The sequence below is a fragment of the Antrostomus carolinensis genome, unplaced genomic scaffold (genome assembly GCF_000700745.2).
Source record: "Antrostomus carolinensis isolate BGI_N321 unplaced genomic scaffold, ASM70074v2 scaffold6341, whole genome shotgun sequence".
Lineage (NCBI taxonomy): Eukaryota > Metazoa > Chordata > Aves > Caprimulgiformes > Caprimulgidae > Antrostomus > Antrostomus carolinensis.
In genome coordinates this window covers 82,414-98,402 of record NW_010294733.1, presented here as the reverse complement: position 1 = coordinate 98,402, position 15,989 = coordinate 82,414, and the positions used below count along the sequence as shown (strand labels likewise).

General features: G+C 39.5%; 1 protein-coding gene across 1 annotated transcript in view; it reads left to right on the top strand.

The window, feature by feature from the left end:
• The window catches only part of SULF1 (sulfatase 1), a 65,501-nt gene that overhangs the window by 16,185 nt on the left and 33,327 nt on the right, over positions 1–15,989 (top strand). Inside the window, exons 3-5 of the mRNA XM_010177726.1 lie at positions 2,964–3,115; positions 5,165–5,334; positions 15,873–15,986. Of these exons, the coding sequence (XP_010176028.1) occupies positions 2,964–3,115; positions 5,165–5,334; positions 15,873–15,986 (436 nt within the window). The remainder of the gene's footprint in view (positions 1–2,963; positions 3,116–5,164; positions 5,335–15,872; positions 15,987–15,989) is intronic.

The following is a 15,989-nucleotide window of genomic DNA, read 5'->3' as shown; positions in this document are numbered from 1 at the left end:
CCACTAGCTCCAAGCCCCCCTTTCCTTTTCTAAATTCAGTTTATATTTTCTCTTTCTTATGCCCCAGGTAATTTCACCTCTGCATTTTATGCTGGTGGCTTTCTCTCAGGTAATGCCTTAATATCAAATGAGACAGAAGAGGAGAGAAAGCAGCTGACTGTTTTCTGGTTTAGTGCCAAAACTGAAATTGCTGGTACCTTTTTAGGTCCATAAAGGAACACCCTGTAGTGACATTAAACTGAGAATCTGTAATAAGTCTTTTCCGATCATCTGTGTGCTACAGTTTTTCAGGGCTTGGCTAGTTTGAGACAGATTTTCATAGCCACCTCTATTATTTACAAAGGCACTACATCAAAACCAAGAGACACTAGAGCTTCTTAGAGAAAAGCTTGCCAATGATTTTTAAATGGGCAAACCCATTTATTTTTCCCTGGCCTTTTTCTTGGAAATTGCCAAACTGTTTGTCTAAAATGTTCCATAGACCAAAATCCAGACTGAGTCAGATAGCGTGGAAACTGTCGTCACTATAATGACTGAAGTTTGGCAAAACCATAAATAGCAGAGTTCAGGTCTCAGTATTAGTCAATCTTAATTACAGGTGGGGCTATCAAACCATCCTACATGATAAATTGCCATAACTTCCATTTCACAGCTTGAAAGCCTCTGATCTTTGTGGGAGGTAGGTTGGCAGTAGAGTCCTTTATAAATGAGACAGTACACAGAGCTTCCCCAAGGTCATGCAGTTGCTGCTTGTGGATCTGGGATGACATTCAGGAGGGCTGACCTCAGATCTCCCCTGTAACCACAGACTGTCCTTGATTTTGCTTGGCTCAGTAATGCTTCTTCTCTCTCGGTCACATCACTCTCTCACTTTCACATACTTTTCTTCACTGTTGTCTCTCTCTGATTTCTCTTCCCCTTCTTCTCTTTCGTTGGCTTCCCTTCCCACAGTATTTAGGCCTTTACCCTTACACTATTCCTGGACATCTGACTCCCTAAGATGTTTAACCCAGTTTGGCTGCTCTATGGAGAGATATGGTTTCTGTTCCGGGAGGCAGTGGTGCTGGGCACGTATTCCCTCTCCACGGTCACCCTCTTCACCTCAAGCTTCTTGTTTTCTGGTTGGCCTCAGGAGAAAAAAGGAGAGAGACTGGGCTGGTTTCTTAGTGGTTGTGGAAGGAATATCTGGAAGCCCGGTCCAGTGTCTGTAGGACTTGTTTATATGTCACATTCCACGTGGTATAGGAAAGTAACATTATCTATGACTGTAACCTCTGGTTAGTGACATTTGGCAGTTATATGATTCAATTGCACCATATTTATGTTGCCTTAGGCAAGTCTTTATTATGAACATTTTTATTTTTCCACCCGCTTTCCCAGGAAGTTCACCATGCCCACATCAGTCAGATCTGAATTATTTAAGCCCTTCCTCAAATGTGCTTTTTTGGTTAGATTGAATGTGCCTAGGTTGAACGTGAGGTTTTCCAAAGTGATTTCATTTCCTAGTGGGAAACAAGTACGGGGGTTTGACGTGTGTCCTGAAGCCCAGCCAAGGAAGTGACGCTGGGCAGCAGCTCCCTGCAGGGAGGCTTGGCTGCCCAAGCCGGGGCTGGCAGCAAGGACAGGGGCTGCGCACCATGAAGGGTGTAGGGAGGTGGGCAGCTACTGCCCAGAGGAGCTCTGTCCTTGGAAAGGGAGAAGTCTCTGTCATTCCCTCCTCTTCAGGAGTGTCTCATTTTGTGAGCACTGGCAGTACCTTTGTGCTGACTGCTGGGACATGGGCAGCAGAACTACTGGCACAGGAGACTCTCCAGGGGCTTGTAAACCTCAAGGAAATTAAAAATGCAAACAGTGAAGTTACTCAGACACCCCAGTAACTTGCTGGGACTGAGCTGGAGCTAATAAATCCCTAGAAACCCAAGTTGCAGGCCCAGTCAGGTGTTTTGTCACCACACTTCCTAGGCAGTAGAAAAACAGAGTAGAGCCATCCAATCTGACTTTTTTTGTCCAGGACAAAGATCATACAGAAGCAGCTAAAGAGCATACATACCCATCTGTCTGTAAAAGCAAGATGGTTGCATTTGTCAGGGTGCCATGCCAGCATTAATCCCACTTCCCAAAGACAGCTAGCCAGCTTTTGGTGTCTGTGCATCCATGGCAAAAGTGATTCACAACTCACAGATAGCTGTGAGCCCACTGCATGGTGAGATTGTTTTTCTTTTTACTTCCTCCCAGAGGAATTGGCAGGCAAGCCCTTCTGAGCTTGATGGCAAAGCCTGAAAGTTTCAGTCTGAGAGAGTTTTGACTTGTCACCTGGAGCTAATGGAAAAAAATTCACTTAGTTTGGCAGGCCAGGTAGAGGTACTTGACCTCCAAGTCTTTGTCTCTTCATTAGTTTTGCCTTTAAAAAGCTGTGGCAGCAAAGCAGGGCAGGGATTCCCTCTTGCTCTACCCAAACATGGTCCAGTGGGATGGAGATCTGGACTTTCCAGACCTTTTATCAAATCAGCAAACATAGCCACATTGCCAAGTCCAAACTTTCAAAAGTCAGAAGCCAAGCTCCATAACATCACAGGACTTGCTTAAAACCACAAGGTGTTTCTCAGATGTTATTATTCCATTTTCAAGTGGAAACCAAGAGAAACATACTCATTCCAAAAAAAAAAAAAAAACACAGAAAAAAAAAAAAGTAATGTGAGCACTAGATTCCAAAAGATTAAGAAGAAAACCTAAAGTCACGAAGGCTTTCAACTCTCATAAAAACTCTGGAAATAACTTTTAATTTCAAAATTCTCTAAGGTATAAAAGGAACATTTTTGATAAAGCAACTCTGACTCATTCTAACACATTTTATCTTAATTCATGCATGCTTTTGACTCAGACTAAAAGACTTGGATTGCAAAGCCTCATGTGTGTGTGTGTGTTCTTTGTTCTGTTGTTCTTTTTTTTTTTTACCTTCACAGCTTTTTTTGGGAAATACCTCAATGAATACAATGGCAGCTACATCCCTCCTGGGTGGAGAGAGTGGGTTGGATTAGTGAAGAACTCCCGCTTCTATAATTACACCATTTCTCGCAATGGTAACAAAGAGAAGCATGGATTTGATTATGCAAAGGTATTTTCCAGACACATAAATGCTGCGTCTTTTATCCATATAAAAATCACTTTCAGATAATTAATTAACCAGATAATTAATTAATTAACCAATCACAATTGAGAAATTGAGATGTCATTTTCTCTCCAGGGCATAGCAGATCAATTTCCATGTGAGAATATTAATTATTAATCGTGCAATGGAAGAAAGTTTCCAAGGGCTCTTCAGTGCAGTCTGGTGATTTCTCCCTCCCTCCCTCCCTCTCTCTGCTAGAAAGGGATAGTTCAGTGGCAGAAGCAAATAGTAAATAAAGGCCATTCCCCAAAATAATGGTGGCCCTTGCACTACTGAACTTTAGTTATCTGAGTGTTGTCAGTTGTTACCCACATAAGAAACCCGGGTTAATGCTGTTTTCCATTAAACAGTTCACACACACAAAAAAAAGGCTGTGCGCCTGTGGTGTCAGAGTGAATATGACTATGAGAATAGATAAGCACAACACACAGCCGTTGGAAAACTCCAGAGCTTGTTTGTGCACTTGACAAAGTTTGGAAAATATGCCAAGGTGACCTACCCACTGCTGTCAAGTTTCTTGGAAAGGCTTAGGAGCGCAGATCACAGACTTTCCAGCCTGCAGAAAGCAATCTGGAATTTCCTCAGACTGTAGCTCACGGAAGATGATACAGATGTTGCAGCTGTGGTTTCTGACCCATGTAATGAGATTTTATTGGAAGCTCACAATGCCTGTTTCTGATTTCCCCACCCATAGAAATTACATGATACTAATTATATATTTATATAGAATTTTAAAAAGATAAAATAAAGAACATTGGTTAGTTCTACATTCCTCACACACTCTGTGTAGGTAGCTAGAATAAATAGGCAAATAGGAGGGGAGTGGATGCTTTGGGAGAGCAGTGATACAGGCATTTCACTTGAACAGGCTACAAAACCAGAAATTATAACACTTGTGCCTCACACTCATTACCCATTTGGTACAGCAAAAGGTCACTCACTGTCTCTCCCTTACCCCTGCAAGGCTTGTAGCAGCCAGGGCTACCCTATGCGCTCCGAGCATGCTACAGAAGAGGGGAAGGGGCAGGGGGGACAGGGAGCAGGCGAGCGAGGAGGTCACAGCTGGTTGGCTTGTCCTACCACTGACGTGCGATACAGACCTTGTACCTCAGGCTCTGCTTTTGCAGCTGTTCGGGGCCTCGAATCCACAACATATGATTAGTCATGCCTGGAAGTGCTTGAAATTACAAACATTGTCTCAGCACTTTCTCAATGAAGCTCGCACTAGACCTCCAGGCCAACAGTGAATGCTCCAAGGTGGCAGGTGGCTTAATTTAAGTTTTCATCTTTTTTTTTTTTAGCTCCATTTCCTCCCTTCCCCTTGTAGGCTTCCATTTGCCACCTTGGCTGTGGGTTAAGCCAGTTTATTAGCAAATCACTACCTTAATCTCAGCAGCTGCACTGCCTAAAGTTGCACAATTAAAAGAACAGAGCCTACAGGAATTCAACTACTCCCTGCATTCGCATTTGCAAGTTCTTTGATAAAGATTTTTGCAATCTGTTGCCTGTTGTAGCTTTCTTCCACTTTGTACATATGCAAAAGTACACTCTGAACAAAGAGCACGCAAGAAATATTTACATAAACAGAAAACCAACTCAAAAGTCTATGATTTCTTGCAGTTAGGAGCCATTGCCTTGTTAATGTGTTTTATCAGTGAAATCCAAGAAACATATCTTTGTCAGTATAGTCTGTCATTTTAAATGTTTCTTAGCATTATATTACAAAATCTTGTAATCATATTTACTTAATGCCTTCTGTTGTATCTGATTTGGAAAATACTGCTTCATTTTATGTGGCATTGCCTGCTTAAAGAAAATAATTGCTGCTCAGTCTCTCCTGTGCTCCCTCAAATCATGCATTTCTTTGATGGTATGTTTTTACTTCCTGATCTAAGCTTTAATGAAGACTTGAAAATAGCATAATAGTATGACAGTATGTGATCTAATTAATCATGCACTTTGTAACTTTTACTTTGTGTTAATCGTATGTTCCAGGACTACTTCACAGACCTAATCACTAATGAGAGCATTAATTACTTCAGAATGTCTAAGAGGATATATCCCCATAGGCCCATAATGATGGTCATCAGCCACGCTGCGCCCCATGGCCCTGAGGATTCAGCACCACAGTTCTCAGAGCTCTACCCCAACGCTTCACAGCATATGTAAGTCAAAATCACACGCTGCCAGAACTGTTCCTTGTTATCTGCTTCTTGTGAGGTATTTGTTTATGGAGACATTGCAGGGACAGAGAATTCAAATTTAAGAAACTCATAGTAAGCAGTGAATGTTTGCTTGTTTCTTTTGCTGTGCTTGCTCCTTTTGGGAAGGAGAGTGACAGCTCTGACCATTATTAAAGCAGAGAGAAGCTCTTTTCCTCCTGGGAAGTTGTGGCAGATTAAAAGGTCAGTATTTGGCTTTGTAAGGGCAGCTTCTTACAATACCCTGAAAATATGTAGACACAGGTCAGGATCTGTTGGAAAGATATTACTTCCTCCCTCTTCCTCCAAGATATGCACTTCCTGGGCTCTAACTAACTGAATGCATTGAGAGTAAAAACACCCTTTTGTAGCTTTTGAGCACACTGGATTTGTTTACAGACTGGATACTGGCAGATTCTGAAAATAGCCTATTAGACTTCATCTTTAAACAACACGTTTAATCTTTTCTGGTGATTACTCTATAATTAAAAAAAAAAATAATTTTCCATCTTGTTTCTAGAACTGAAGCCAACTGTAGGTAAAAATCTGAGGATAGTCCTGGATTCCACATCTTGCTTTATACCTTGAATGTTCTGGGACCTTTTCTTCATAGTGAGATGTTAGGTTTCCATCACTCTTCTGTCTGCTGTGGGCATGTGGACCACTCTTCCCATTTGTGCTGAAACAATGTTTTCATGCCTTCTTCCACACAGAAAAAAAAACTAAATAAAATATTTTAGCTGGATTGTACATTGATTTGGCCTCTGAAAATGAGGAGAAATCCGCTTCATCACATTGCAGAAAAGCTCTGTGGTCTACAAATTGCATTTTGGACTGTCTGCGGTGTCTGACATGCAAGGATGTATTTGGTAGTTACATTAACTAGTTTAAAATTACAAGGAGTAGCAGTTGCTGCATAAACTGAACATTAGTTGGGGCCAGAAAGTGAGTTGCTGTTTGTGGCACATGGTTAAATATTTGTTAGTTTCTTTTTTTTTTCATTCTCCTATTGGCTGCTACTTTCTAGATATGCCACTTTCCCTGACCTTACATTCCTAACTATATTTTCCTTATTCTACATTCTAAACAATCCTACATTCCTGACACTAGACTTTGCAAGTAATGCAAACCATTCAACAATGTTTCATAGTTATTTATTCTGCCTAATTCCTACCTGTATACAGAAGTGATGAGATTGATATTTTAGTTTGCAAATATTCACTTGAAAAGATAGCTGGTTCTGAAGTGATCGTCCTGAAGAATTTTGTCCTAAAGGTGAAATAAGACAAACTTAAAAACATGGAAAATGTCATATTGGGTTTTGAAGATCTTTCTAACTCAGTATCTGAAATTATGTGCTCCAAAAAAAAGCAGCACAGAATGCTTGGGAGAGCAGGGAGGGGAAAAAGGAGAGATTCTTTTTCCTTGTTTTTCCAGCTTCTGAAAATCACCAGTTCAGTTTAGGTGAAGCATCCAGGCCACTGTGCCCCATTGTCTTTGCATCAGTCTGATCTCTCTCTCTGCTCTCTCTGAACCGCAGTGGAAGCTCCACCATCCTGCAGCAACAAGTTCCACAGAGTCACCCCATGCACCAGGGCCTTTTCTTTCATTCCAAACCTGGATCTTGCCCATGCCACTGATGTCCCCTACTTCCCATCCTGTGAGGAATAATGAACTGCATCAAATTTAATGGACCTCTCTCATGTCTATTTTCAATCACCCCTTTTCATAGCAAGAGAGTTTTATCTATTTGTTCTCACTCTGTTCAACAGATTGCTTCCCGTTTAGTGGCACAGATTGCCTGGCCTCAGGCAAACCATCCTGTTTGCTGGGGGACTATCCATCATACAGAAGGGTAGGATTCAAACTGTTTCCGCTGAGCTGTGGGGACCGTGTCTGGAAGAAAAGCACTGAATCATTGAATCTCTCCCTACCTCTCCTGAGGCCAAAGCAACTCATTTTAGGCTCCACGCTCACTGTCTTCTGACAAAAGAGTGCTTGTAGGAACTTGCATTTGTTTATCACACTCCTGACATTTTCTATTGCTTAGTGTTTCCAGCCTCCTTGCTTTCTAGCTTGTACTGCTAGAACAAATAAGTTTAGTTAGTCTCCAAAACTTTAACAACCTCAGCACCTTATAAAGGTTGCATGTCACCTGCAAAAATCAAGCGAAGGTCCTAGTTATCTGTTTGCAGGCTTAGTTTCATTTGAATACTTGTGTAAATTAACTTTTTTTTTTTTTTTTTTTGTGGACTGCTGGGGTCTAAATACCTTGCTTTGCTAGGCTATTTGTGAAATAGCCCAGAATATGAGACTCAGCTGTTCTTCTTCTTGTCTTCTGGTGTTGTTGATTTCTTGGCAACCTTCTTGCAAAGAGTTTTTTCTCTAGCGAACTCAAGAGATCCTTACTGAGTTGTTCTGTGTTTCTTGTTGCAGTGACTGACTGCATGTGTTAGAGTTCAGTCTGCAGACTAAGAAATGAGACAAATTGAAAATAAATTGCCAATTTGGGTGGCTGAAGCCTCCAAATAACCGATTTCCCTTGCAAAAATACTTACAACATGCTCTAAAAGATGTAAGTTTATTTCTCACAGAAATATTCTGTGCTCCTTGTGAAAACAGAACAAGAACAATAAAATCCCTCCTGCCAAGGTTTGTATAATTTGAACGTTTAACCCTTAGGTTTTCTTCCTTGGTGGTCAAGCACCGTTTGAGTCTCTTTTTTCCTAACCTTGGGTGACAGCCATCTGACCTTGGATTTTGTTTTTAAAAATGTAGTTGCTATATCATGTTACTGTAACGTCTACCTCCAACAAAGAAGGGAAATCAGGTCAAAAGCTGCTTGCTGGCTTTACAAACTGAGATGGAAGGTTATACCTACAAACCAAGGATTAAGATAGCCTGTCAACCACATGTGAGAGGAAGTTTTGCTTAAAAGGACAGTAGCTGAAGCAGACTCTTAATTACGTGACATTTATTTGCTGATAAAGTGCCTGTCACTTGATTGAAATACTAAATTAAAAAAAAAAAAAAACCACAAACAAGAAGTTTGTTCAGAGTAAGTTTTCCACTTGCATGTATGACGAGGGGAGCAGCTATGGCAGGAAATACTCCAATTCAAGGAGAGTTCTGCCGTCAAATGTGGGTGTTTTTTGGTCTCATTTCCCCTCTTAACAACATGGAAAGAAGAAAATCAAATTAATGCAGCAGCTAAGTCCATAAGATTTAGGAAAAACCCATCAAAACCAAAAAGAAAAGGAATAATTACTTACCGCCATTACCTTACAGTTCTATCCTCCTCAGCAAAAACAACCTGCTGGAGTGACATGAAAAGTCTTACAAAGACAAGAAAGGTAATGATGTGTACACTGTTTAATCATTAGTTTTAAGTGATCCCCATTAATTCTCATTAGCTCCAGTTTAACATGAAACACAGACTATATCATACTGTAAGCAGCAGTTGGTTTTTTGGGGTTTTTTTCTCTGTTGTTTTTTGGAGTCCATTCTTCCTCCTACTCTCCCACATCTCCTCTCCTTAAATTGTGTCCTATTTCTGACACCTAAAAATATTTCTGAAAGTTTATGCTGGCTGCTATCAGCATAATGAGTGATATATTTTCTGAAAATAAATCAGACTAATGCATGTGCTCTAGCTATGCCCAGCAGTTATTTCTGTGGAAGAAAATAGGACTGGAGAAGATGTGCTAGATGAAAGCAATACATAGATCTTTGCTGTGATAATGAACATCATCTGTTGGGGAGCGGGGTTGCTAGACCTTTGGAAATGCTGTTGTTAAATATGAAGTTATGACACAAGACATGGCTCTCTAGGTGTCTCTGGCAGCTGTTACAGGGGAATCTTGTTCCATCAGACAGCTGAACAGGAAAGCTCTGACTCAAATTATGCTCTAATGAAAGCCTGAATTCTCAGTTATGCTCAGGCCTCTGGCACTTTAGCTTCCCTTTACCTTCCAGTGTGAACCAGTCATAGGGGAACTGTGAATCAGACCTAAACTGTTTATAAGCTGTGAAGTAAACAAACATTAGAAGCAAAAATCTGCAGGAGGCAGGTTTACTGAAGAATGTAAAAAATGGAAATCTGAAACACTGCTGGCTGTGATGAGTTGAAGGTCCTTGGGTTGGCAGGATGATTGACAACCAGATTTTAAGGTTACCTGGAAGCAATCCTATTGCCAGGCTAAATACCTTAGGAGGAGCATCTAGAAATGATATCTGGACATAAATTGGAAAGTTTGCCAAGGTAATGTGAAAAAAGGTAGATGATATGAAAGGTAGAGCTTTATATTTCCATCTAAACATAGTTCAGAAGGTGCTGAATGATCAGGTCTGGTGGTAGCGATGTGTTTGCAGTAGTGAAGCATGAAGAGCAATGCCAATGCACCTCTGGATCCCTAGAGCAGCCTTACCTGTGAATCTGGGGTGTGAGAAGGCTGCAGGGTGCCTTCTAGTCACTGAGGCTAAATCTCAAATATCTGCCAGTTACAATGATACTTCTTGTAATACGGACACTTACCCATTAGAGTGGGATCATACATCTGCATCAGTAATAAAACTTGACATGTTAGTGTGTCTTGTCAGTGCTGGCCTGAGGCCTGCTTGGACTCCTGACTTAGAGACAAATTATCAGAATCGTCACACACATAATTACAAGTGTGACTTTAAACAGGACTAGAAGAAATAGTCTGATACAGAAATGCGGGAAGGTTCTAGTTACCCAATTAACTTCTGCAGCAGCAACAAATAGTTTTTCCTAAAATAAAAAGGTGTTATATTTAATGAGTAACAACTTTTTTTCTTCTTTATTCTGAAATGTAGCAGTTGTGTTACACTTCAGGAGTGAAACTTTCATACCTCACATCCCCAGATATATAAATATCCCTGAATTTAAAAGATTTCCATTTTAAAAGGTAGCAAAAGTAGATCTGGTATGGTGAAATTCAACTTCACATTAATACTGACCATGCTACTGGTCATGTTTTATTGACTTTTAATTTTGTCCATAATCTAGACTTCCTGCTTTCCAAGAACAGTATCTAAACCTGGAAGTCTTCTTTCCCTGGAAACAAAGGATTTGCTTCTTTTGTTTATTTACACTTTTCTAAGGAAACATGACCACTTATGCAATGCTTGCTAATCATATTTCAAATAATAACATAGGTGTTAATTTTGTACAGACACTATTCATTTTTCACAATGAGTTTTACCATATGTATTATTTTAAAATGTTGTTGCCTTTTGTTTTTATTAAACAAAATGTTCCTGGGGCATATAAGTACTGTATTATTTTCACTAACTGGAGGACTCCCAATCCAAACAGAAAATTAGCCAAACACCTTTGGGATAAAAACTTCTAAGAACTCTATGGAATTATTCACAACCAATATTTTTAGGCATTATTTTTGTGAACATAATTTTCTTCTCTCGGATAAAAACAGGAGAGAATTAGGAAATTGTAAATAGAGGGAAACACAAATCTTTAGTATGAACAATTGAACAGATGTTTGTAAACATGCTTTTTTCTTTCCATGTTAACCAATCTGAAATGGAAGTGTATATATTTAGATAAAAATTTTAGAAAACAAATGTTAATTTAAAGTTGCATTGAATTCTGGGAGATTTTAAAATACGCTGTATTCTGCTTTATTGCTTTTCCACACAGATACCAAAACTGTGTAAACAGCATTAGCCAAGCTGAATCTCCCATTCTTTTCTTAACCTATAAAGTATCTTTTTGCAATAATGATTTGCAGAATGGCTTTATTCCATTTGTTTCATTTAATATCACACAAAAAGCAGTTCAATCACTAGTAAAAGATAAAGTAATTAATCTCTGAATGATCTGCTATTTGAGAACCCCATTTTAATACTCGCCCAAGTACAAGCATCCATTCTTTTGTGCTGTTGGGTTTTTATTATTTCTTACCTAACATAAAGTTATTGTAGTACCTTAGAAGCCAAATAAGACAGATTCTCTATTTTAAATTTCAAAATTTAAATATACAAATATAATAAGTATATTGTCACTAAAAGTAATTAAAATGTGTGATATGAAATGCTGATCGTATAACTGAAGGTTATTGAGACCTTTTGTGTTCAGGCCCCAGAGCTGAATGCCAGTATGATTCCTTTCCTCCTAACATACCTTTATGTATCTGTTTGAACCAATGCTTACAGATAAATAAATGATAGATTTCATGGTGAACCTTTCTTTAAAGAGAAAACTGTACTAGTACTTATAGATACTTACTCCTTCCATAACCTATAGAACACTTTGTTATCACCACTATGGGCTTTCCAGCTGTAGTTTAGCAGGTGGAAAATAGACAGTGAATGCAATTTCCATGATGCAGTGTGAACAAGACAATGCACATTGGTGCAGAGACATTAAGTGCTAACAGAAGTCAAACCACACAAGTCATCCCTTTCCTGAGGAGTCTGTAATCCAGAGAAGGCTACTACTAATTGACTTTTTTGGGTTTTGCAAATGTGCACATAAAATGTGATTACTTCTCTGTAAGTTTATTCACATAGGTGAATAATTAAGAAATCTCAAAGTGAAATATTTTCTCATTCTGAGGATGCATTTATGTGAAAGTGCCTGACTGGGTTCAGCATTTGTTATTGTTAAGTATGAGTGTTTTTTTTGTTAGCTAAAATGGGGTTATCAGTTTGAAACTTTATGAACCTGACACCTTCCAGTATCCTGCCCAGTTCTAGAACAGACCTGTCATGGAGTGCCAAGAAGTCTACGTGTAGTGAGTTCTACGTAGTATGTGTTGGACAAATGTAAGTAAGCAACAGAACTATCTAGATTTGCCCAAACTAGTATAGCCCACCAGAATGACAAATACTATACCTTTTTAATAGAGTAACTATTTGCTCTCCCAATCCCTACCCTCTCTACAGATTTAATATTCACATTGTATGTTGCTGGTCATTTTAGAACTGACCTACATGAAGGGGAGCACTTTTTCATGTCATCTATTATTGTAACATGTAAAATGAACTCTCAGTCAGTCTCTGGCACACATTCAAAAGTTTAAATGCTTTACTATTTGCTAATTAACTAGCAAGAATGACCTTGAAATCAGACACTACTCCTTCCTGCACTCTGGGGCGTCATCTGAGCTGTTTGGGGGCATCCCAGCAAAGACTAACAGGCAGACGAGCAGTAGCTCCTTGCCAGACTTAGAGACCATGGACAACCTGAAAATAATGAGGTACCTGGCACTGTCTGCTGATCATGGATCAGCAAATGTGCTCAAGACAAGATAACCTCCATGACTGAGAATAGGCAATAGAAGACGTGGTACCTTTCTTCAACCTTATGTTCTCAGTGCTAAGAGGAATCAAGGAAATGTAGAGACTATGTTACTTTACAGCAGTACTTGTCAATACAGAGCAAAGCCGTTCCCAAAAATAGAAGAACAGAAACAGTGACAGACTGTGCCATAATAACTTTCAAGGGCTTATAGCAGCTGGACATTTAGTTGATAACCCCTACTGCTTCAAGAAAAAAATGTTGTGATAAACAGTTATCACTGACAGGGAAGAGGTCTGTCTATTTGGAAATGTTTTTGGAAATCTGCAATAATGTCCACAAAATTCACCTCTGTTGCACTTGTTTTGGGATTTTTTACCCCAAAAAAGGTAGACAGATCTGAGGGCAATGTCAGGTCTTGTGCCTGGGAAGCAGTGCTGTTCTGGTGGTTTTCTGCAAGGCACAACAAATAGGGGCATGTTGTGGGTTTTTTTTCTTTCTTTCTGTCTCTTCCCTAGTAGTCTTTCCCCTTCACTTTGGACCCCTGTTTCACATTTCTCCATCAGCTGCTGGCTTTGGATATTTCACAGAAGGTCCTGTTCCTTGAATTATCTGGGAAGAAAATTCTGCTCACTCTCTGCATTTCTCAGCCAGAAATTTCAAAATGCTTTTGAAAAGTGTCTGTGAAAGGTTTTAACCACCCTGCTAAACCCTTGAGTGCTGCTTTTAAAGACTATCCATTATGTGGAGGAGGCTTCTGACAATGGCCTGGGAACATGAGACCTGAGCCTGCTTCAGCAGCTGGCTTTCCTTCCTGGCAAAGCGACAGGCTGTCATGGTGTTGCTGGCTGAGCGCGGCTCACAGCCACCTCATCCCTCTGTGGCAGGGGCACTCAGAAGTCCACCAAAAAATAGCAGGGTTTTGCTGGAAAATGCTGATTAATCAAAACTGAGCTCTTTCATGGGAAAACATCTCATTTGACAAACTTCCAAAGAAACAGAAGAAAAATTGCACTAGAAGTATCCTTCTTTCTTGTCAGTGTGCCTAATACTTGCTAGGTGACCAAAACTCCTAAGACTTGTTTCTTCAATGTCTAGGGCTCCATCAGATCATCTGCTAGGGCTGCTGGCTAGCCAGCAACCTAGAGGACTGTGCTCCTGGGCTCAGTTTCATTAATTTTGTAGTAGTATAAACATTTATTTAAAAAAAATCAGACTTCTACCATTGGAAATGTCAACATTTTGACTTTTGAACCCGAAATAAAAGAATTTCCAGCATAAAAGGAATTTCACTTTATGTTTGTCTTTGCTAACCTTTCCATACTTCTTAGGAAGGAAGTACTCAAGGAGACATTCACAAACCCTGTGATACTGTTGTTTCACTTCTGTTGCTAATGGTTAAGTAGGTTAGTCAAAACTAGCTGTATGTGCTAGAGACTTCCCAAATTCTACCTAAATTCTCAAAAGCAGTCTCCAATTAAAATGTGGACTCCCTGCAGTTGACTATCAGTCTATTATGTTGTCCATTCAGCCAATTTTTATCCTCAGACTATAAAGTTATAGGTTATATGTACTATAGCTGATACAGTAAAATCAAGTGCTTCAGTAAAATCAACTGTTACCAACATTCTGTGATCACATACAACCATGTCAAGAAAAATGAAAGCAAAGGGCAAAGGTGTGACTTTAAGTTATCAGTATACAATGTTCTGATATGTTCAGTGCTACCTCTTATGAAAAGACAACTACAGATCAATGGTTCTGTGGAGAAAATGTACCTTTGGGTAATGCACATATTAAAATTATCAGTATCTAAACAGCAAATTAATATTGAATTGCATTTTTGTTATAAACTGAAAAGGTAACCATAGGAATCAAATTAACCCAATCACACAACAGCATTTTTTCATTTTCTATTCACATTTATTTTTCAAAGGTAATGCTGCAATACATGTAACCTGTAGTGCAGTGTATTAGAAACGGAAAAAATAAAACCCAAATAACTTCATCAAAATGGCAAAGCCTAGGTTCTGCAAGTGTTAGAGAAGGAAAGTGATCATACATAGGTGAAACCATTATGGGACATAGATTTTGTATGGTTTCTCCTCATATTTTAGTTGTCAGGTGTGCTACGAATAAAAACAGGATCGAAGGAAAGCTTTTGTACTGTGCATATCTGTATAGCAAATTTGCCTGGCATATTTTTTGCAGTATGTTTTCTTCGGAGGTGATACTATGTGAACGTATTCTTTTTTCTTCTATGTTATCCTTCAAAAATTCACTGACTGTGGATAGAACACCTCTTTTAAACCTTTGCTTTGATGTTTATGCGAGCTTCTAAAGCATCATTCTTTGCTTCAATAGGACTCTGTGCCATAGTTCTAATTACTAGATTTTGCATGTCTACCACATCATCGGGCATCACTGGGACATAGCTCAGGTGAGGGCCAAGGGCAAGTGATGGACATTGAACATAGGTCTGGAGTCAACAGCGCTGATTGCAGCACTTTCTCAGCTCCCTCCTTCAAGGCCACAGCATGGCTTCATATCTAAGCTGACTCTGCGCCCAGACAGCCAGCCCCAGGGGAGTTGTACTCGGGGTCCTGGCAATGCCTGCACTTGCATTTGGCAATAGCTAGAGGAAAAATGTCAGCGCTTCACTCTTTGGGGCATCTTGAAAACTGATAACACTGGTGTTACTGTTCTTATCTTAGTACTGACTACTATATTTATTTATCCCACAGGAAAGTATCTTTCTTGTGAGTTTCACTGAACTTGTGCTAATATAATCTTCCCACTGGAAGCATCAGGGCAATTTATATTATTAATAAAGGGAAGTAGTCATCTTTTCCTTTCTTAATTTTTCTGCTTATCTTTATGGGATGCATCATTCAGATGAGTATTTTTAATGGTTACAGATTCTTTTGAGAAATACTTTTTGATGTATGCCAAATATGAACACGGACCTAGTAGTGATCTTTGAGCCTGAAAGCAAGCTCAGAAAGCAAGTGGTTAAAAATGCTGACGAAGTAACATATGAATCAATGAGCTTGCAAGCAACTGAATTGATGTTTGTGATAGTTTACACTAGGAATACCAGCTAATACATGGAATATGTGATTTAACTGTTTATTGGCTATTCCTGTGTTAAAGGAGTTCCTACCTTCCTCTGATGCCCGTGATGCTGCACAACTTTTCAGATCCTTTCTTTTCCTCTCAGTACTCCCAGCTATAACTATGCACCAAACATGGATAAGCACTGGATCATGCAGTACACGGGGCCCATGCTGCCTATACACATGGAGTTTACAAACGTCTTGCAGCGCAAAAGACTTCA